Source organism: Asterias rubens, chromosome 8 (assembly GCF_902459465.1).
Source record: "Asterias rubens chromosome 8, eAstRub1.3, whole genome shotgun sequence".
Classification (NCBI taxonomy): Eukaryota; Metazoa; Echinodermata; class Asteroidea; order Forcipulatida; family Asteriidae; genus Asterias; species Asterias rubens.
The window spans coordinates 11,239,284-11,260,729 of NC_047069.1; the positions used below are offsets into that span (position 1 = coordinate 11,239,284).

Sequence of the window (21,446 nt, forward strand, 5' to 3'; positions counted from 1 at the left end):
TCTCTCTTTATTTGGTTGGAGGCACCTGTACGAACTTTAAGAAAAATATGTTGGTAAAAGTCATTTCATGCCAAAGTAGGGTAATACAAATTTTAAAAATCAACTGAACTATAACAGATGGAATATAACCATGTAAATTGAATTTGCTGTACAATGGGGTAAAACATTCTAATGTTTAAAAGAAAAATTGATTTGTATACGAAAAACTTCTCATTAGCCTTTTTAAGGTATGGTTGACACTAACTGAGTGCACTGTGTGGTTTGGGTGTATTTACAGACAAATTTACCCAAACCTAAGGGTGTCGTTGGTATTGTGTCCACCATATCTCAGATTGACTCATTGGTATCACTTCCTACATTAAAGACACTGGACACCTTTGGTAATTGTCAAAGAACACTCGGTGCATCTCAACATCACAACAGCACAAAATAACAATCCTGTGAAAATTTGAACTCGATTGGTTGCGAGATAATAATGGAAGAAAAAAAACCCTTGTCACAAGAAGTTGTGTGCGTTCAGATGCTTGATTTCAGGACCACAAAGTTTAATTCTGAGGTCTCGAAATCAAATTCAAATATTTTAGTGAAAAATTACTTCTTTCTCGAAAACTACGTTACTTCAGAGGGAGCCGTTTCTCACATTTTTTTTATATACTATCAACAGCTCTCCATCGTTTGGTACCAAGTAACGATTATTTTGAGCAAAAGTGTCCAGTGCCTTTAAGCCAACACCATCCCATGTCTAATGCTCGTCTACATCCACGTCCACCACCTCATTGATGTAGTAATTTGGTGTATCCGAGTTATACGGGTTCATGTTGGAAGACGATACCAGAGCCACACCGGGTTCACTGTGACCACCGTACCCTTTGGAGGTCAGCTCAATCTCTGGTGGGGGCAGGCCATCGGCTGGGATAGGTTGGTAGCCCGCCTCGATGCGATTCTTGTTCAGGGCAGGTCCCCAGTCCCAGGTTGGGCGAAGAAGGATCTGAAGACGCTGGATATATTAAGCCGGGAAAAAAGACATGCAGTTAACAGGTCTGTATACGTTTGGTCATGACACTTGAAAACTAAATGCAAATAAAAACCTATATCTGGGGATTTGAGGCATTGCATGGTCAGAGCTATCAATATATTGGTTTGCGGTAACACCATGTGTGTATCTACTTGCCAGGTAGAGTTTGTTCTTTAGAGAACTGTCTTGCTATAATAAAATTCTACTACTGCAGAAAAGATTTTTCAGATTTTTCAGGAGACTTCGCAGCTCTGAAGAGAACTGTCCTGCTTCTATCTGGGCGGAAGGTAGAAATTGGCTGGGACTACTTACAGGGACCAATTTCATAAAGCACAAAAATTTGCTTAGCATGAAATTTCTTTCTTAATAAAAACAGGATTACCAACCAAATTTCCACTTGATTTTCAGGAAAAGCAAACAGCAGCTGAATGCCAGTTACAAGCAATAGGCAACAAATTAAAATTTGGTTGGTAATCATGTTTTTATCAAGGAAGAATTTTTGTGCTTACAGGCTTTATGAAATGAGGCCCAGACGCCTACTGTACTTACAGGTGCCTTTGAATGTTTTTCAGTAAATTGGTACGTCATTGCAATAAGGAGTTATGACCATTTAAGGTTTTCATTGTTTTAGCTCATTCAATTGGAACCAGTGATTAATTCTTTAAGTTTGATCTTTTTATATGAATTTATATGTAAAAAGCAATATTTGATTTAAGTTCCAAGTCAGTACATCATTGCTATAAGGTATTATGACCATTTAAGGTTTTAATTATTTCAGCTCATTCAACTGGAATCAGTGTCATAGAGTTTATTATTTTATTTGTTTACATTCTGCATGTCTGTTGTGTTATGTCCAGGCTTGTACATACCATAAAACAACTCAACTCAAAGACTGAAATTTCAAACAAAAACTTAACATTCTACTGATCAGCGGACGGACGGACAGATGGACGACGGGTGAAATTGGTATTACATAAAGCCTGGTTATACTTCCTGCGAATGTGAATTTTGGTGACACAACAATCGGTACGCGCTCCATTTCCCTTTGTGACGCAATGAAATTCGCATCGCACGAAGCATTTGCAGGAAGTATGAACCGCGGGCTGAATAATGCAACAAAAAAACACTCACAGTTAGGAATGTTGTGCTTGTATCGTCGGCTCTAAAGAAGAACGCAAACACAGCGTATCCAGGGATGACGACAAACGACAGCAGTGTCAGTGCCCAGCCAATGGTCTGCGCCCCAGTATCGAACTCCTTCCCACCATAGCCAGACGGTACGTAGAATACAAAGCTTGCAATGACTATTGCCTGTTTTGGTAAATACAGAATGAAAGATGAAAGAATTAACCAGAGATGAAATAGCAGTACCCTATCTAATTTCAATTCCAACAGAATTGTCCATACATATTATATTTTTTATATTGGTATTATATACAACGCTTATAAGTGTTATAACAATAAGTATTAAATACAAAGCTGGCAACAACTGTTGCCTGTTTTGGTAAACAAAAAATGAAAGATGAAAGAATTAACCACAGATGAAATAGCAGTAGCCTATAATTCCATCACAATATTGTCCGTAAGTATTATTGTCAATAAGTATATTTTTTGAAAGCGTAAATCCATTTCAAGTCGTCTAAAGCTGAAAAGAGTGCTGAACATTGTTCTTAGCAGGATACCAGTATGCGTGACATGGTGACAAATATGAGTGAGTTTGATTGATAACTTTATTCTGATAAGTTGAGCCTCATGGATATCATTATAAACCAATCAAACTATAAATCTCTGGTAACGAAACAAAGGATGCCTCATAAATGAATTTGTGGCTCGCAAACCTAAGGAAACCTGTATACAATGGTGCTTGATGTGAACGAGAAACACTGGGGTTAACGTGCACTACCAATCCTAGTTACACAGGTTTTATGCTTTAATGTCTTATCCAAAGGACAAGGCAATGATGATAGTATCTTGCTCAAGAACTTAAGTGTCATGACCGGGTCTCGAACCAAGAATCTGCTGATCAGAAACACCAGGGCCCAATTTAATTAAGCTGTTCAGCAGAAAATACTGCTTGAAAAGATTCTTTATAATAAGCAAAAATTAAGTTCTTTTCTTTGCCTAGCAAATTTTTCATGCTTACAGGCTGTATGAAATTGGGCCCAGAACTTGAATCCAGTGCTCCCACTCTGCCACACAGAGGCCTCGAGACAAAGATCCACGCCTGAATTTATTTTGTGGCAAACTTACCACCATTGCAAGTGGAGAAATCACAGACCAGCACGCCTTCCAGTAGATATTGGGTCGTGATCCGATCATGGATTCGATGTCTTTGCTGAAGCGAGTCAGTCCGTATACATAGCAGATAACAGTGCAGTAACACACCGCAATGAACATCAAGGAAAATCCCCCAGCATAGTCGTTCATTATGGTTAGTGCATACAAGCCACCCTGTCAAGCAGTTGGAACAGATATGATGTGCATAAGTACCAAGACTTTCTTGGTAAAAAAAGGTCACATGAGATTTATGGTTCTAAAAAAAAAACATCGAAACAACTTTTTGACATTTCGATCATCATCAGTAAGTTTAGATGTTCATCCAGAACAAATATTGGTGGCCCTGCAAAGAACCAGCTTTGAAACAACTTCTCAACATTTTCGATCAGTAAGTTTCGATTGTCATTCGGAAAAAGCACTGGTGGCTCTGAAAAGAACCAGTTATGAAACAGCTTCTCGATATTTTGATCAGTAAGTTTGGATTGTCATCAGGAAAAAGCACTGGTGGCTCTGAAAAGAACCGGCTTTGAAACAAATTCTCGACATTTTTTATCAGTAAGTTTCGACTGTCATCCGGAAAAGAACAAGCTTTGACACAACTTCTCGATATTTTGATATGTAAGTTTCGATTGTCATCCAGAGTTGTTTTGATGGTTTTGAAAAGCTCCGGTGTGAGATTCTGTTCCCCGGAGATTCTGTTCCCCGGAGATTCGGTTCCCCGGAGATTCGGTTCCCCGGAGATTCGATCCCCCCTTATGGCAAACTGTGTACAAACTTCTTCTGATATTGTCCTCTTTTGAATCATCCTCTTCCAACCCCTATTAATTTCCCATATGAGGGACAGAATGGAAAAGTTTCCGTATGGCGCCAACACTTTTTCAATCGATATGAAACAATATAGTAGCTAATTTACCTCAATGAGATATCCCCTTTTGTAAAAATGAGTGAGCAAGTGCCATACGGAAAGTTATCCGACAGAATATCCCTGGCACAACGTCTTCAAAACAACATTTCGATCAGTAAGTTTCAATTGTCATCTAGAGAAAGAAGTTGTATCTGTTGAAACCTCACCTGAGTAACCATTGGAATCCCGCAGAGGAATCCTACAGAGCAGCCAGCTAGAGTTACAAGCCATTTATAACGCTTCAATCTCGGTGGCATCTCGTCCACTATTGCAGTCAGTACTGTTTCCATCATGGCAAACTAGGACAAAAATAAACTTATTTAAAAAAAAGATTCTCAACATGTTTATTACAATAACACAAAAAAAGAGGCATAAAATATATGGAGAAGGCAAGACTGAGGAGAAAATGTAAATTTTCCTTTAAACTGAAGGTTCGGTCTGCTGATAAAAATAGTTTTCATGGCTTTGCTTACTGTAAGCACAGAATTCCGTCTTTTACGTGTTAGCAGCGAATTTTGGCTTCTGCGCGGCGTACTCCGCGCTACTAGGGGTTCTACAAATTGGGCCCTGCAAACTACACGGGGGGGGGGGGGGGGGGGGGGGGGGGAGGGAAGGATAACAAATTACAAAGAAACCTTGAAAACTTCATGTCCTTCATCACGGTTCTGGAGATTCGCAGTTAAATCCAACAAACATGTATACAATAAGTGCTTGCTCTATGCATAAACCAATACCTGTCCTTATTCTTTCGGACAAGGACAGGTGACCAGTCTAATAAAAGGTCTTCAATGTCTTGAGTGAGGGTGCTGTGTTAACATTGTGATGTCATATGCACTGGAGTTAAATGGTTTCAATTAATATACATGTAGGTTTGGCCTAATTTTATAATTATTTGTTTTGTGACTTAATTGGGGAATATTGGCCTATAAGTTTTTGTTTTCTTGCTGTTAAGCGCTTTGAGGAATGCCAATTCATATTGCGCTATATAAATACTGTTTTATTATTATTATTATTATTATTATTATTATTTTATACTATCTTACCATACTGTCCAGACCGAGCAGAAACAACATGAAGAAGAAAAGGAATGCCCAGACCTGAGGCACCGGAGTCATCTTAGCTAGGGCCTCAGGGTAGACAATGAAAACCAAGCCTGGGCCTAGAGAGAAATGATAAAGGTATGGCATGTAAATACAAAAAACACAAAACTTAGTCCCTCAGAACAAGAAAGTTATAGGTCCACCTTTGGGTTAGACTTGGTTCCAAGTCTTTGATCGTGGCTTTTAGTCGTCTTGATAGCCGCTACAAACAGCGCCCTCTTGTAATCAACCTCCGTCATTAGTCCGAGCTAGGGCGCATGTTCAGGGAAAAAACACCTATTATACATTTAAGCATAAATTCCTCTTGTTAAGTCCAATAAGAAGAACAGGGGTGAGAGTCATTACTAACAAAAAGCCTGAAACTTGGATACAAATTCGAAGGTATATTGAAATGCTGCCGTTTCTACCTGTTGGTAACCCCTGGGATTATAGATTCCAAGAAGCTTTTGGAAACAGTATCCAAAGCACTAGAGAAGTAGATCAATGAGCAGGATTTCTTTATTTGTGGAAAAAATATTGTCTGATTTTCTTCACCAGGCCGACAAAAAAAGTCTGAATTCAGCCAAAAGACTGAAGAATCTCATCCCTGGAAGAAATGATAAACCAAATAAATGATTACATTGATTAAAAAAGAAGTCCCATTTTATATCAAATTTAGTGCGTTAACCAATAGTCATACAAATTAATTTTCAAGCCGAGAAATTGTTTCTAGCACATGTTTAATTGTTGCTTAATAAAAAGCTTTATAGAACTAGCTCTATTCTGTGTAATCTTGCCAAAGCAGGCAATCCGATGTTGATGGGTCTTTGTCCGAAGTTGAAATAACATGTTAGTCTTGCTTAGAAAGAAAATAGTGTGCCACCCCTGTAGGCCTAATAAATGAAAACAATAATAATATGAAAAATGTGTACATACCACTAACGGCAACATCGTCAATACTCCGGTCGCTATTCTCAGCCATGAAGCCAAGAGTAGAAAACACAACAAAGCCAGCCAGGATACTGGTGCCACAGTTACAGACCGACACAAGTATGGCATCCCTGAAATGAAAAGCGAGTTTTCCTTTTTGAAGTCACATCAAACAAAAGTATGGTATCAGTGAAAGGACAACAAAGTTTTCTTTAAAAAGTTACACCAAAACAAAAGTATGGTATTCCTAAAACTAAAGGAAGGTTTCATGAAAAAAGTTACACCAAAACAAAAGTATGGTATCACTGAATGAAAAAGAGATTTCTTTTAAAGGTTACATCAGAACAAAAATATGGTACCACTGAAAGGACAAGAGATTTTCTTTTAAAGGTTACATCAGAACAAAAGTATATCACTGAAAGGAAAGGAGATTTCTTTTAAAAGTTACATCAGAACAAAAGTATGATATCACTGAAAGGACAAGAGATTTCTTGTAAAAGTTACATCAGAACAAAAGTATGATATCACTGAAAGGACAATAGATTTCTTTTAAAAGTTACATCAGAACAAAAGTATGATATCACTGAAAGGACAATAGATTTCTTTTAAAAGTTACATCAGAACAAAAGTATGATATCACTGAAAGGACAAGAGATTTCTTTTAAAGGTTACATCAGAACAAAAGTATGATATCACTGAAAGGAAAGGAGATTTCTTTTAAAAGTTACATCAGAACAAAAGTATGATATCACTGAAAGGACAAGAGATTTCTTTTAAAAGTTACATCAGAACAAAAGTATGGTATCACTGAAAGCAAAGGAGATTTCTTTTAAAGTCACCTGGAAGTGGTATTTTTTCAAAATAAAGCTTTTGTCACTAATATATGTGTTTTGATGAGTGGAATGTGAATAAACAGTTAACTAAGGTTTTAAAAAAATTAGTTCTTATGTTATTTACAAATTTAAGAGTAGACCCCGACCCGAGAGGGCGCTGTTCGTGACGTCAATCGAGGCAGACTTTGCCTGTGTTGCGTAGAATAAACACAATTGCAAAGTACATGTACACTACAACGACAATGCATCATGCTTGCACATTCGCAAACATCATGGCACTGACGATGTTTGTTGAGCAATCGTGAGCTCCAATTCTTCCAAATCTCGGCATAAAAACGTTATCACCTAATGAAGATACTTGGGCATAGCGCCAAGAAGTTGGGGGGGGGGGGGTCCAGCGTGTTTTCACTGTACTGCGTCTCTTTGGAACTCCTTGCCTGGTGCATGTTTCCCTCCATCCTACGATCTAGACTGTGTTTTCAGAGATTTCTACCTTCAGCTCCCCTGAGTTCTTTTCAAATTCAATAATTTGCCTCCTTGTAGCCGAACTTGCGTACAAAAAAATACAAAGATTTCTTCACCTTTGGACGTTGTTATGAAACCTGTTGAAGCTGGCCATAGTAGTCAGAGACCCAAAGGAGATACCCAGGGAGTAAAATATCTGATTGGCTGCATCTCTCCACGGCTGGAGGATGAGATATAGAAGAAAGAACACGTCCGTTATTAAAGGAACATAACAGAAATGGTAAGGAAAAAGACTTTTCTAAGATTTACATAAAACTTGCACGATCTAATGATGATGACAGTAGAAAACATCCCCTGAAATATTGTGGTCTGAAATGTCATATTTGATGAGAACAAATCGATGACGTGCAAAATAAGAAATCGTTTTTTTTTCACTATTTTCTAGTGACCCAGATGGTCGATTAATCTTTTACATGTTTGTCAGTTTATGTATGGTGGATTACATAAAGTCCTTACACTGCCAGCAACTGTTTTGTTAGCAAAAACCAATTCTTACCCTAACCCTAATCCTAACTAAGTGAAAAAGAGGAGGGGACAGGATTTTGTTATCCTTGAAACTCAAACATGACAAAATATTCGATATATAGCTAACAAATAAGTGGAATTTATCAATTTTTAAAATGTTAGCCTACAAAAAAATGATTGATTTATAGAAAGTTTGTTTTCAAGTTTAAGAAATACTTTGTGAAATAAAAATAGTCTTACAATAAAAAATAAAAAAAAATAAAAATATTATTCAAGTAAATCATGTAGATCCAAACTACCTTGACATAAAAAAAAGGTCTTACAATTTAAAAAAAAAAATTAAAAATTATTATTCTCGTAAATCATTTAGATCCAAACTACCTTGACATCTAAAAGGCGGTCAAACTTTGGTTCGATGTAGTACTTGACTCCGCCCCCTGCCCCTGGTAAAGTCGCACTCCTCACCAGTAAGATCAACAAGACAACATAGGGGAACACCGCAGTAAAATACACAACCTGGGTTTTAAATAAAAACATAAAAAGTTTCCAAGATCAATTTCAAGAAACAACAAAAAATGTTTTACCTTCATGTATTATGATCAAATGATTTTGACTTTACAGTTGGAACTGTCGTTCAATTCCAATTTTAAGGCACGCAAATATTTATTATTGTTATTTTATTTGACCTTGACCAATAAGGTACTAAAACAAAAAATGTTAAGCAGAACATACTGTTTAGAAAATTATAACAATTAAGTGGAGCACTAGTTGCGACAAAGTAGATTTTGGTTGGTAACCAGTTTTTGTGAAGCAAGATTTGTCAGTGCTCAGCACGTTTCAATGCTTACATGCTTTAGGAAATTGGGCCATGAAAGCTTTTCCCAATTTATTTACCAAATTTTTTTCTTAAGCAAGATTTTTCTGTGCTAAGCATTTTTTTTTTAATCATGGGTGAGAGTCATTACTAACGAAAAGGTCTGAAACTTGGATACAAATTCAAAGGTATGTTGAAATGATGGCATTTGGTATAGCCCCTGGGATTATAGATTTCAAGGAGCTTTTGAAAACAGTATCCAAAGCACCAGAGAAGCAGACAAATGAGCAGGATTTCTTTATTTGTGGAAAAATATTGTCTGATTTTCTTCACCAAGCCGACATAAAAAGTATGAATTCAGCCAAAAGTCTGAACAATCTCATCCCTGTTTTAGTTAAATTGGGCCCAGGTAGATTTTTTTGCGAATTGATTTACCTTCCCAGATGATTTAATCCCTTTACAGAGACACAGGAACACGATTAACCAAGCCAGGGCAAGACATCCTAGCAACTCTAATCGAATACTGCCCATGTTTCCGATTCCCTCTGTTAACTGATGCACATGACGGCTGTCAAGGAAAACAGCATAATGATTTGGGGTTAAACAAAGAAAAAATTAACCTCTGTATTAAAATGCTGGTGCTCTACCAACCGAGTTATTTGGCCCCATATGTTGGCAGTTTGTTTGGAGGTGCCAAAGAGAAGCCAATAACTAGGCCTAATTTCATGGAGCTGCTAAGCACACAAATTTGCTAAGCATGACATTTCTTCCTTGATAAAAAACAGGATTACTGGCCATACATTTTGTTGCATATTGCTTGTTACTGGTATTCAGCTGTTGTTTGCTTATCCTGAAAATCATGTGGAAATTTGGTTGGTTTATCCTGTTTTTATCAAGGCAAAAATTTCATGCTAAGCACATTTTTTGTACTTAGCAGCTCTATGAAATTGGGCCCTGCTGTGTAGCCCTGCTCTGAGCCAGATAAATAGTTAGTGGCCCGACGTTGAGGCACTAGCAGGGCCCTTCTCAAAGCATAGTCTTTATTCTTCGAGAAAGACTATGCTAGGGTTAAACCGTCATGCCATTGACTATTTTTGGCACAAACCAGGTTTTAAAGCCACTGTACACGTTTGGTAATTGTCAAAGACCAGTGTTCTCACTTGGTGTATCCCATCATAACCATAACATAACAAGCCTGTGAAAATTTTGGCTCAATTGGTCATCAAAGTTGCGAGAAAATGATGAAAGAAAAAACACCCTTGTTGGACGAATTTGTGTGCTTTCAGATAGGAATAAAAGACTTCTAGCTATAGAAGTCTTTTATTATTTTAGTGAGAAATTACCTCTTTCTCAAAAACTACATTACTTCAAAGGGAGTCGTTTCCTACAATGTTTTATACTATCAACAGCTCTCCAATGCTCATTACCAAGTAAGTTTTTAAGTTAATATTTGTTTTGAGTTATTACCAAACGTGCACCTTCCCTTTTTAAACTGTCTTAAAAAAAAAAAAAAAATTGCTTTCATTTTCCAGAGTCGTAATACTGAGAGAGCTACCACAACTTGCGATTAAAAGCCACTATCAGTCTTATACAATCGCATTGAGTTGTGCTGCATTTTGATAAAAAATGGGATCCCCTAAATTTTTCAACCAGAAAAAGGCTTCAGGAATTTTTCTCCATTATTTATGCAACTTCCTTGACCAGTTGAGACAAAATTTCCACATTTGATTGTAATGCATAATGTTGAGATACACCAAGTGAGGATACTGGACTGTGACAATTATCAAAACTATACCCTGCCTTTAATTGAAAGTGAAATTAAACAAAATGAGAAGAGTACATTTAAACCTACTGCCAACATTTGTTACTAGTTTTTTGTTAAGTACCTAAGTGGCCTTTGACAATCACCAAAAGTACAACCCTGTCCTTTTATTCAAAATGAAAAAAAAATAAATATTGTTGGCCTACTGCCAATAGCTGCTTTTGTGACAATTGCCAAAAGTACAACCATGTACTGTGACAACTATCAAAAGTATACCCTGCTTTTAATTCAAGATGAACATACAAATTGAAAAAAAAGTATTCTTTTGACCTACTACCAATATTCATGACTGGGTCTTGTTAAGTTAACTTTGACAATCAACAAAAGTACAACCCTGTTCTTCAATTTACGATGAATAAACAAATTAAACAAAGAATATCATTTGATGTACTGCCAATATTCATTACTAGGTCTTATTAAGTTAACTTTGACAGTCACCAAAAGTACAACCCTGTCCTGTAAGAAAATAAGCGAATTGAAAAAATGAAATAAAAAAATGTTTTCGTACTGCCAATATTCGTCACTAGGTCTTGTTAAGTTAACAGTCTCTTCCTTTGTGTAGTTCATTGAATCATTGAAGCAATTTGCAGTGTTCCATTCATTATCACATGTGGACCACGGCAAGGGGCCTGTGGTACAGGAGCGTATCAGGTAATAGATCGCCCACGCTATGATGACGTTGTAGTAGACGGCGACCAGAGCTGCTATTATGATCATACCTATGCCGACACCTGTTAGGGGTAACACAAAGAAGACAAGGTTTACACCTTGGAACTGTGCCAGCAGGGCCCAATGCACAAAATTACTGCAAACAAAATATATGTTTACACAAAATTTGGCTAAAGCAAAAGACTACTTGCTTAGTATAACATTTCTTCCTCCATGTTAACATCAAATAACAGGTCAAGACTCCACTCGAGTCTGAAGCTAAGTAAAAAACAGCTAAATACCAGTCACAAGCAATGTATATGGCATGGAACATTGGTTAGTAATAAGCAAAGTTTAGTAAGCAAAGTTTTTGCTTAAGCAGTTCCGTGAAATCTGCCCCGGGCCTGTAACCTGGGGCAGGTACAGCACCTTAGCAATAACAAGTAAGATTTGAAGGGAAGCTTCCTGCCATCATTATCTTCAGTACGTTTAATGTAAACATGTGGACAAAGTACTGAAACCCTTTAAATGGCAGGGTTGTGTTGTTACATCCAAAATGGACTCTTGCACACCTGTTATTGAAAGTCGTAACATATTAAAACAAAACCACAAAAAAACAAAACAAGACTCACCTGTGAACAAGGGACTGATCTTCCATACGGCAACAGCTCCCAAACTGGCAAACTGGCCAAATGCCATCTCCAAGTAGAAAAGAGGCAGCCCAGCAACGATTAACATGATGACATATGGAAAGAGGAAGGCTCCTAAATGGCAGGGGGGGGGGAAGGCGGGAAAGATGAAGTTTAAAACAAAATTACAACAGTTTCATAAGCCTTTTTGAGGTTTGGCAGACACTATTTGAGTGCACTGTTTGGTTTCGGTGTATACAGACAAATTTACCCAAACCCAATAGTTTCACGTATACAGACAAATTTACCCAAACCCAATAGTTTCACGTATACAGACAAATTTACCCAAACCCAATAGTTTCACGTATACAGACAAATTTACCCAAACCCAATAGTTTCACGTATACAGACAAATTTACCCAAACCCAATAGTTTCACGTATACAGACAAATTTACCCAAACCCAATAGTTTCACGTATACAGACAAATTTACCCAAACCCAATAGTTTCACGTATACAGACAAATTTACCCAAACCCAATAGTTTCACGTATACAGACAAATTTACCCAAACCCAATAGTTTCACGTATACAGACAAATTTACCCAAACCCAATAGTTTCACGTATACAGACAAATTTACCCAAACCCAATAGTTTCACGTATACAGACAAATTTACCCAAACCCAATAGTTTCACGTATACAGACAAATTTACCCAAACCCAATAGCTTCACGTATACAGACAAATTTACCCAAACCCAATAGTTTCACGTATACAGACAAATTTACCCAAACCCAATAGTTTCACGTATACAGACAAATTTACCCAAACCCAATAGTTTCACGTATACAAATTTACCCAAACCCAATAGTTTCACGTATACAGACAAATTTGCCCAAACCCAATAGTTTCACGTATACAGACAAATTTGCCCAAACCCAATAGTTTCACGTATATAGACAAATTCACCCAAACCCAATAGTTTCACATGAATGTGTTCTCATCTCATAGGAACTCCTTGTCTGGTGTATGTTTCACATTCCATGATTTTTTTATAAGGTATATATAAATTATTGCCTTTCTTTTTTTCCATAACCACATACTTTATCAAAGCTGATGTATTTCTGATCAATTAAGTTTTTATTTCCGTTAATGTTAAAGGCAGTGGACACTATTGGTTATTACTCAAAATAATTATCAGCATAAAACCTCACTTGGTAACTAGTAAAGGGATGAGGTTGATAGTATAAAACATTGTGAGAAACGGTTCCCTCTGAAGTGACGTTGTTTTTTTTTCCCACGAATTTGATTTCGAGACCTCAAGTTTAGAATTTGAGGTCTCGAAATCAAGCATCTGAAAGCACACAACTTCGTGTGACAAGGGTGTTTTTTTTTTTCTTCATGTTATCTCGCAACTCCGACGACCAATCAAGCTCAAATTTTCAAAGGTTTTGTTATTTTATGCATATTTTGAGATACACCAAGTGAGAAGACTGGTCTTTGACAATAACCAATAGTGTCCATGTCTTTAAGAGTGATGACCAAATGAGTCATTCCCATAGCAAGCTGGTAACGTAACTATAATACTTGTCTATTGAACGGCGTATATATATTATGTCATCCTTATTTAATTGTCTTGGGTTCGAATCCCACTTGAGCAATATGGCAGTAAAAAGTGTTGTCACAGAGCTTAGGAAAGTACCAAGTGTACACTGCTTACACACATCGTTGTATATGGGTGAAACCAAAATTTATATTCTTCATCCCTGATGTAAGCTATTGACGCGGACAATAACAAAAAAGTTATAATTCTAGTTCCAATTCAAAATTTCCATCTGTTAATTTTTTTCAGATTCAGTACGACAATTACCAAGAAAAATCAACATTGTTTTGGGAAACTCACCACCTCCGTTTTCATAGCAAAGATAGGGGAATCTCCAGACGTTTCCAAGACCTACAGCAAACCCAATACAAGACAGGATGAAGTCGATTTGACTCCCCCATGTCTCTCGTTTAGTTTCCTCATCCTCACTGTAATCCACACTCTCGGTGTCCTTGCCACCTTTGCCGTTTGCCTCGATGGCCTTTTTCTGTTCAAGAAAAAAAATATATTGATAGTTTGACTTTTACAATTTAACATCTATTTAATCGTTTGCAGTACCCACTGCTAAAACATTATGATTCGAACTGCCTCTAGCCACCGAGCAATCTTGGTAGACTAGTTAGCACTAGAATTGCAAAGGTCGTGGGTTCGAATCCCATCCGAGTAAATATGCCTGTGAGCTCGGGTAAGTGCTGAGTGCTCGGTGTATATGGGTAACAAAATAATACATATATATATATATATAATCTTTATCCCTGATGCAAACTTAAAGGCAGTGGACACTATTGGTAATTACTCAACATATTTATTAGCATAAAACCTTTCTTGGTGACAGGTAATGGGGAGAGGTTGATGGTATAAAACATTGTGAGAAACGGCTCCCTCTGAAGTGCCATAGTTTTCGAGAAAGAAGTAATTTTCCACGAATTTGATTTCGGGACCTCAGATTTAGAACTTGAGGTCTCGAAATCAACCATCTAAACGCACACAACTTTGTGTGACAAGGGCGTTTTCTTCTTTCATTATTATCTCGCAACTTTGATGAACGATTGAGCTCAAATTTTCACAGGTTAATTATTTTATGCATATGTTGAGATACACCAACTGTGAAGGCTAGTCTTTGACAATTACCAATAGTGTCCACTGCCTTTACATCTATTAAATGTCTATCAAATAGTTTGACTTATGTTGTCAAAGAAATTGTGCAGATTTTGTTTTAGAGACACTGGACACTATTGGTAATTGTCAAAGACCAGTATTCTCACTTGGTGTATCCCAACATAGAATGCATAAAATAACAAACCTTGAAAATTTGAGCTCAATTGGTCATCAAATTTTGTAAGAGAATAATGAACCCTTGTTGTGTGCTTTCAGACGCAAAATAAAAGGCTTAAGCTGAAGTACTTTATTATTTGTGTGAAAAATAGCATCTTTCTCAAAAACTATATGTTACTTCAACTCACAATGTTTTATACTATCAACAACTCTCTCTTGCTAGTTACCAAGTAAGTTTTTATGCTAACAATTATTTGGAGTAATTATCAACAGTGTCCAGTGATTTCAAATGATGCTGCTTTCTTTTTTCTTTTTGTTTGTTTGAATTTGTTTGAAGCATAACATTGTAAATGAAAAAAAGTTGTTAATGTGGTTGTTTTCCCGCGCTTTTGATTAAAAACATTTTAACAATGAGTGCGGAATTACCTTTAACATCTATTAAATGAGAAATTAACTCTTTCTCAAAAACTATGTTACTTCAGAGGGAACCGTTACTCACAATGTTTTTACACTATCAACAGCTCTCAATTGCTGGTTCAAGTAAGTTTAACGTTAACAGTTATATGGACTAATTACCAATGGTGTCCAGTGCCTCCAATGAGGTCACTTACAAACACCATACGGTGGGGGAAATCGTTCAAAATGATGCATGGTTTTTTTCTTTCCCTTTTTTTTTTTTTCGTTCGTAAATGAAAAACTCGCGCTTTTGATAAACAAGTTTTACAATTCGGCCGTTATCCAGCGCTCTTGATACATCCCTGAATGGAGAACACATGGTTTTGAAACAAGAAGTTTCAACAACAAAATCACTTAGTTTTCAAATAAATAATATATATAGTAATAATAACGAATTATGTAAAGATTATTTGCCATTATGGAACTTTCTCAAAAACAGTCCTCAAAAACACATCCATATCAAACTTTTGAAATGTTATATTAACTCACTATTTTTTTCCCCACAAAAATAGTAGTAGTTTATAATGCGTTGTTATTAAGCCTTTATTGACCCTTCACAGTGCCTTTAAAGAAAGTTCAAACTCAACTTGAAAGGCAAAAGAACACAATTTTTTATAAATTGTGGTTCAACCACGGAGTAAAAGTAACAAAACGGTTGTCATTTTCAGATCCAGTTTCGATCGTCGAAATATGCCGAAAAAATTCACACTTGATTCACACCCCATGTACACACACACGGCTTATGACCGCTCACATAATAAGTGTTTACTCTCAAACAAACAAAACACAACCAATTGACATCCAAGATAAATTTGTATTTTGTGTTAGCTTTAGCTGAACAAACGACAGGGGACATTTTTAAAACGGTCAAATTCAGCCCAATCTATTTTATTTAAATTGCTGTTATGTGGAAGTCAATAAATGCAGTGCAGTGTCTATGCGGCCGGACTTTGTGTGTACAGAGCCAGACCGTGTGGATATCACGGTATCCATCCGTTTTACTGTGCAAAGCCACAGAAAAACAGTTTTCAGGGTGTATAAAACCAAATTACTGTTTGAAACCCGTTTGCGTGACGATAACGATCTACATACAGTGTACACGTCAATGCAGCACAACTCTCAGCCTCCCATCTACACTTAGGTTTGACTATTTTGTTCAGTTTGTCCATTCTGTCAGTTTGTCCATTCATTTTCTGAGTCTATTTGTTCACCTGTTTTGCGCCTTTTCATATGTTTTTTTTTCCCTTTGTGCTTATTCTCCTCACCATGGCGTGACCATGGCGTGACTTTCTGAAATATAATTTCGTTGATCGAACGAGGTCGAGCAGTGGGGATTTTTTTGACAAAGATCGATCGAGCACACGATCATTTGGTGGATTTCCTTTCAAATCCAACTTTGTGTCTACGAAAACGTATGGCATTTACAAATGGTATACAAAACTGGTAGCTATTAATATTACCTTTATTTGATTTCAACAAAAACCAATTACACCTTTAACGTGAGGTTGCCACTGAAAATACAAACATTTAGTCTGTCTACCATAATGAGCATTGCGGGCTCCAGACAGAACCTTGTAATTGTGTTTAGGGAATAATACATGATGGCAAACTCACGAAAGAAAAACAGACGCTGTTCTTGCAACACTATTGCATTTTTCGCGACCACAGCTGTGGCTTCTGTGCACAATATCATGGCCTCTGCTTACCGCCGAACTCGCTTACGATAACCATTCCCCGTTAACTGTGCAACAACTGAATTTCTGCGCTAGTAGCTACAAGCGAAGAATACCTTTACTATAGTAAAGTTGAGTATGCAAGCTCACAAGCAAAATTTCTCCACTAATCCGTGAAATACGCTTGACAAAGAGCAGAATTCCCTGCTTTCTTAAGCGCCGATTTTTGCTGACGATAAGCAGAACCATGAAATAGACCCTTCCCATGAAATATGTAAATTGCACGTAGCGCGTGCGCACTAACGTTTTGGTTGGCAAAATGAGGGAACATCGCGCTGTTTTGTACACGGCTAATGGGTGCGTGACGCAGACGCGATTGCGCGTCTGCTTAGTGCACAACTCTATGGCGTTTGCCAACCAACAGGGTCTGTACGCATGCGTGAATGTAATTAGCATATTTCATGGGAAGGGTCCATTGGGCCACCCCTTACGTCTCTAATATAGACCGAGCAAGTCTCGGGGGTATCCGAACTTCCGGGACTAAGCGGGTTCCACCATAATTAGTTTTTGGAGTGCGCAATTTAATTTAATTAAATGTTACTGAATTTAATTTAATCGCTTCGTCAACACTGTGACTATAGTTTGACTATATTTTTCGTTTGAAGAGTTGTGTATAAATAGAATTTAGAAAGACAATTTTATTTTATAAAAAAATACAGTTTTCAAATATTAAACCACAATGGCCGGGGGTCGTTGGTTCAACTCCTGCTCTAAACAATCGTGTCTTCGTTCAACCCCAAATAATAAAACAAATACAGTCGTCGTTTGATTTGTTTTCTCGTTTTCGAAGATACGGCAGGCTCCGTCGGTTATTTTGAAATCGGATTGTGTGTTGTTGTAACGGAAAGACAGAAGTCGGAGCTGAAACCAAAGTCGTGCAAGTTTTCGGAAAGGCCCGTCAATGTTAGCATATTATAATATTCCTCACTTGATGCCCTGTGGGGGGTATGTTGGTGTGAAAATGATCTGCCCACAACTGGCTTAGGATAACAGATCTCGAACCATTCAAAGTAGTATAAAGAACACATAAATGCAGATTTTGTTCCGTTTGTCAGGAAACAATAGTAATTTATATCATTGCAGTAAACACAGCCTTTGGAGTGGCTGGTTTCTGTTTACAGAGCAGGTTTACGCCATTAAGTGAATTGTAGACATTTTGGCACCATTGTCTTTTCAAATTGAATGCACGACTACACGCTCTCTCATTAAACGGGTTTAAATCAATGTTAACTCCCATATTTCCAAAACGTACTTATTATCCAATGAATATTTTTGAAACTAGGTAATGTAAAGTGGTATCAATAACACTACAGCATGTTAACAGTTATATGTACCCTCACTTTGGGCGGGAACGCATTGTGAGGAAACAATGTTGCTAACTATGCAAGATCAAGCATGCACTAATTGTGGAATATTTTACCTGATAGCGAACTATGCGGATTTAAAAAAGAAAATCTAAGTTACTTATTGACTAGTCGAACGTGCAGTAGTGACTGATGACGGTCCTTTGCAAATCGTTTGTGTGTAAAAACATTAACAATAAATATTTTCTTAAATGCACAAAAATAAATACGTCAAATATTTGTTAGTGAAATTTTGTCAAGTTATGATGTATACCCAACTGTATTTTTCTAAATTGTTGGTATATAGCCAACGTTTCTTGTTGATACGAATATGACCACCTTGCATCATTGACGTTGAATGGTAACCGACACACCTTTGTGTGGTGTTTTCTCATGCCAGCTAATTGCAGCATAGGCCTGTAGGACCAAAGAACTCACCAGAAAAAGCAAAACAAGTTATGCGTTTGCTTTATATATTATGTTGTTGTAACCCGGATAAAGGGAGTAGGGTCTTTGATGACGTAGGGTCTCGCGTTAGAGAATACCAAGTTCCAAAATGATCCCAAACCCGAATAATTCCAAACTCTCGTCTTCTTCTCCACGTTTTTGTCAACTTGTGTAACCTTCACAGTTTTCATATAATATATAAATGCACATTTCCTTTTCAAAAAAGAGACATGCACAAAACCCGAAACAAAATTTAACCTGTAAATTTTAACATTGAGGTACTTTGGTCATTAATGTAAACAAAATTAAATAAAATACCAAGCTATAGGATGGCGTACAGTGATCTGCAGGAGACATTCGTAGATAATTTTTAGAACATTTTGTGAAACAAAAAGGTGTGTTGTAGTATCCATAGTGTTCTTCGTAACAGTCTTCGTATTCTTCATTAGCCTGTGGCAAACAAACGAACAAACAACCAAAGGAACAAAAAAAAGCAAATCATCATCACTCCGGGATCTTCTTCATCAAATTTAAAAGTAAATATTTTTGGCATGTCACTCATTTAGAGACAAATCTCTCAAAATCCGTCTGTATTAAACCTTGACAAAAGACAGTTAAATCATTAAAACGGCTGCCAGATTTTAATCAGCATAACTCCAAATCAAGAAACAAAAAAACACACAATGCACTTACCTCATCCATGGCCTCGCTAATAACTGTCTAACAGTAACACAGTTCTTAGCAATTAAAATCACCACCACTACCCTCAAGCAAGTTTGGCCTTATGAAATCATGCACCTACCCACACGCGTCTTCATTGCGCAGGTTAAGTTTATTGTCATTATACAAATCTGCATAGACCTATACTAATACAACCCGCAGCTATAGATTGTATACATAACTCTATACACCCAAAGTACGCTGTTTGTTTGGTCACAACTTATTCACGTGTAAAGGTTTACATTTCAAATTTTATGGCAATACGATAGCAGAGAACAACTTTTGTTGACGAGAAGTCACTGGGGTTTTTTCCCCCTTTTTTTGTTAAAGGCACTGACTGGGCACGTTTGGTAATTGTCAAAAACCAGTATTTTCACTTGGTCTATCCCAACATATGCATTCAACAACAAACCTGTGAAAATGTTGACTCAATTGGTCATCGAAAATGCAATAGAATAATTAAAAAAACACCCTTATTGCACAAATTTGTGTTATTTCATATGCCGAATAAAAGGCTTCTTGAGTGAGAAATTAACCTTTTTCTCAAAAACCAAGTTCCTTCAGAGGGAGCCGTTTCTCACAATCAACGGCTACCCATTGCTCGTTGAAGTTATATGTCAACAATTATTCCGAGTAACTATCTAGTGCATTTAAATTTTGAGATATCAAGTATACGAAAGGGGGGTTAAAGTAAAAACATTCATAACATCACACCCAAATCGTGCGACTTGACAACAATAACTAAACACATTCATGAAGCAATGTTTGGTTAACCAAACCGGGAGTCCGCCTCCCGAATTTTTTGCGACTAATTTATAGTTATGCAAACTCAAGTTGATTGTCCCTATTCACAACAATTTTACACGAGAGCTCAACAGGGCAGGCCATAAAAGAAAGGTAAAAGTAACGCGTTGCCTTGGATCGGTCGAGTTGGACTTTGAAAAGCGTTCTGTAACCGTTTGTTATAAAATGCATATGGGTAGAGAGATGTAAAAGTAGAATACAATGATCCACACAAGTATCACTCAAAATTGCGTGGTTTTCTTTTTACCTCGTCGACTAACACGGTCGGCCACCATGAACTCGTCCGATTCAAGGCAACGTGTCCTTTAAACACGAGACCTTTGCACCTTAGGTGTTAAAGCCGATGGCAGGAGATTCTGTCCCCGGATTTTTGTGTGTCCCCCCCCCCATATGGTGAACTGTGCACAAACTTCTTCTGACAGCGCCCTCTTTGAAACCATCCTCCTCCAGCCCATGTCAATTTTCCATAACAGGGGACATGATCTCCGATGGACAGAATTCCCTGGGGCACAGGTAAAGGTGCAGCCACCCCACAAAATAAACTCCCATAGCAGACAGTGCAAAATCATAAATATTCAAAAATACACGAAAAATACGTGTAAGTCTCACAGCTTTTTACTGTAAATGGAAAATTATTCATTGACTCATTGAATCATTGAATCATTCATTGTAATCCTCTGCTCAATTTAATATGGGGATTTCCTTGGCCCGTCGAGTTATTCCCCCTCCAAGCAAAAAAAAACACAAAACCCCACACCAGAGTAATTTTCCAAACGTCCGACGAGCATAAATCTTGAAAAATTGCCCTATTACCACCTCTCAGCAAATATGACAATTTTTTAGGGCCTTATGGCATCCAAAATACATGAAGTTGGAAGTCATCAACCCCCATCAGGTCCCCATTGAGATTTTTATTACACGTAGCAGAAACCCTTTTTGGTTGCTCTCAAATCTGTATAATACAGATATTTTGAGAGCCTCACAATTTTTGTATTAAGCTCATCGCTCTGTTTTCTCCTTATTTGGTAGGGTGCACCCGTAAAGCATAAGCACATTAGGCAAATGGTGTTGAGTCATCAGCATACCAACCAACAAGTACATGCAAATTATGTCTGATTATTTT

General features: G+C 37.3%; 1 protein-coding gene across 1 annotated transcript; it reads right to left on the minus strand.

The window, feature by feature from the left end:
- Positions 1-654: 654 nt before the first annotated feature.
- Positions 655-19,609, minus strand: LOC117293774 (sodium- and chloride-dependent glycine transporter 1-like). The gene is made up of 13 exons (XM_033776213.1): positions 19,493-19,609; positions 13,846-14,032; positions 11,945-12,076; positions 11,173-11,395; positions 9,278-9,410; positions 8,410-8,544; positions 7,620-7,723; positions 6,212-6,336; positions 5,240-5,355; positions 4,364-4,495; positions 3,266-3,466; positions 2,147-2,326; positions 655-997 (listed from the first exon to the last, which is right to left on the minus strand). The coding sequence occupies exons 1-13, from the start codon at positions 19,499-19,501 to the stop codon at positions 743-745; spliced, it is 1,932 nt and encodes a 643-aa protein (XP_033632104.1). The 5' UTR covers positions 19,502-19,609; the 3' UTR covers positions 655-742.
- Between the last annotated feature and the right edge of the window lie 1,837 nt (positions 19,610-21,446).

Bases quoted from the DNA above. Each gene is read 5' to 3' on its own strand.
- LOC117293774 (XM_033776213.1), bottom strand. The intron at 11,396-11,944 runs GTGAGTCTTGTT...TACCCCTAACAG, and splicing joins GATCAGTCCCTTGTTCACAG to GTGTCGGCATAGGTATGATC. The intron at 3,467-4,363 runs GTGAGGTTTCAA...ACTGCTTGACAG, and splicing joins GGATTCCAATGGTTACTCAG to GGTGGCTTGTATGCACTAAC.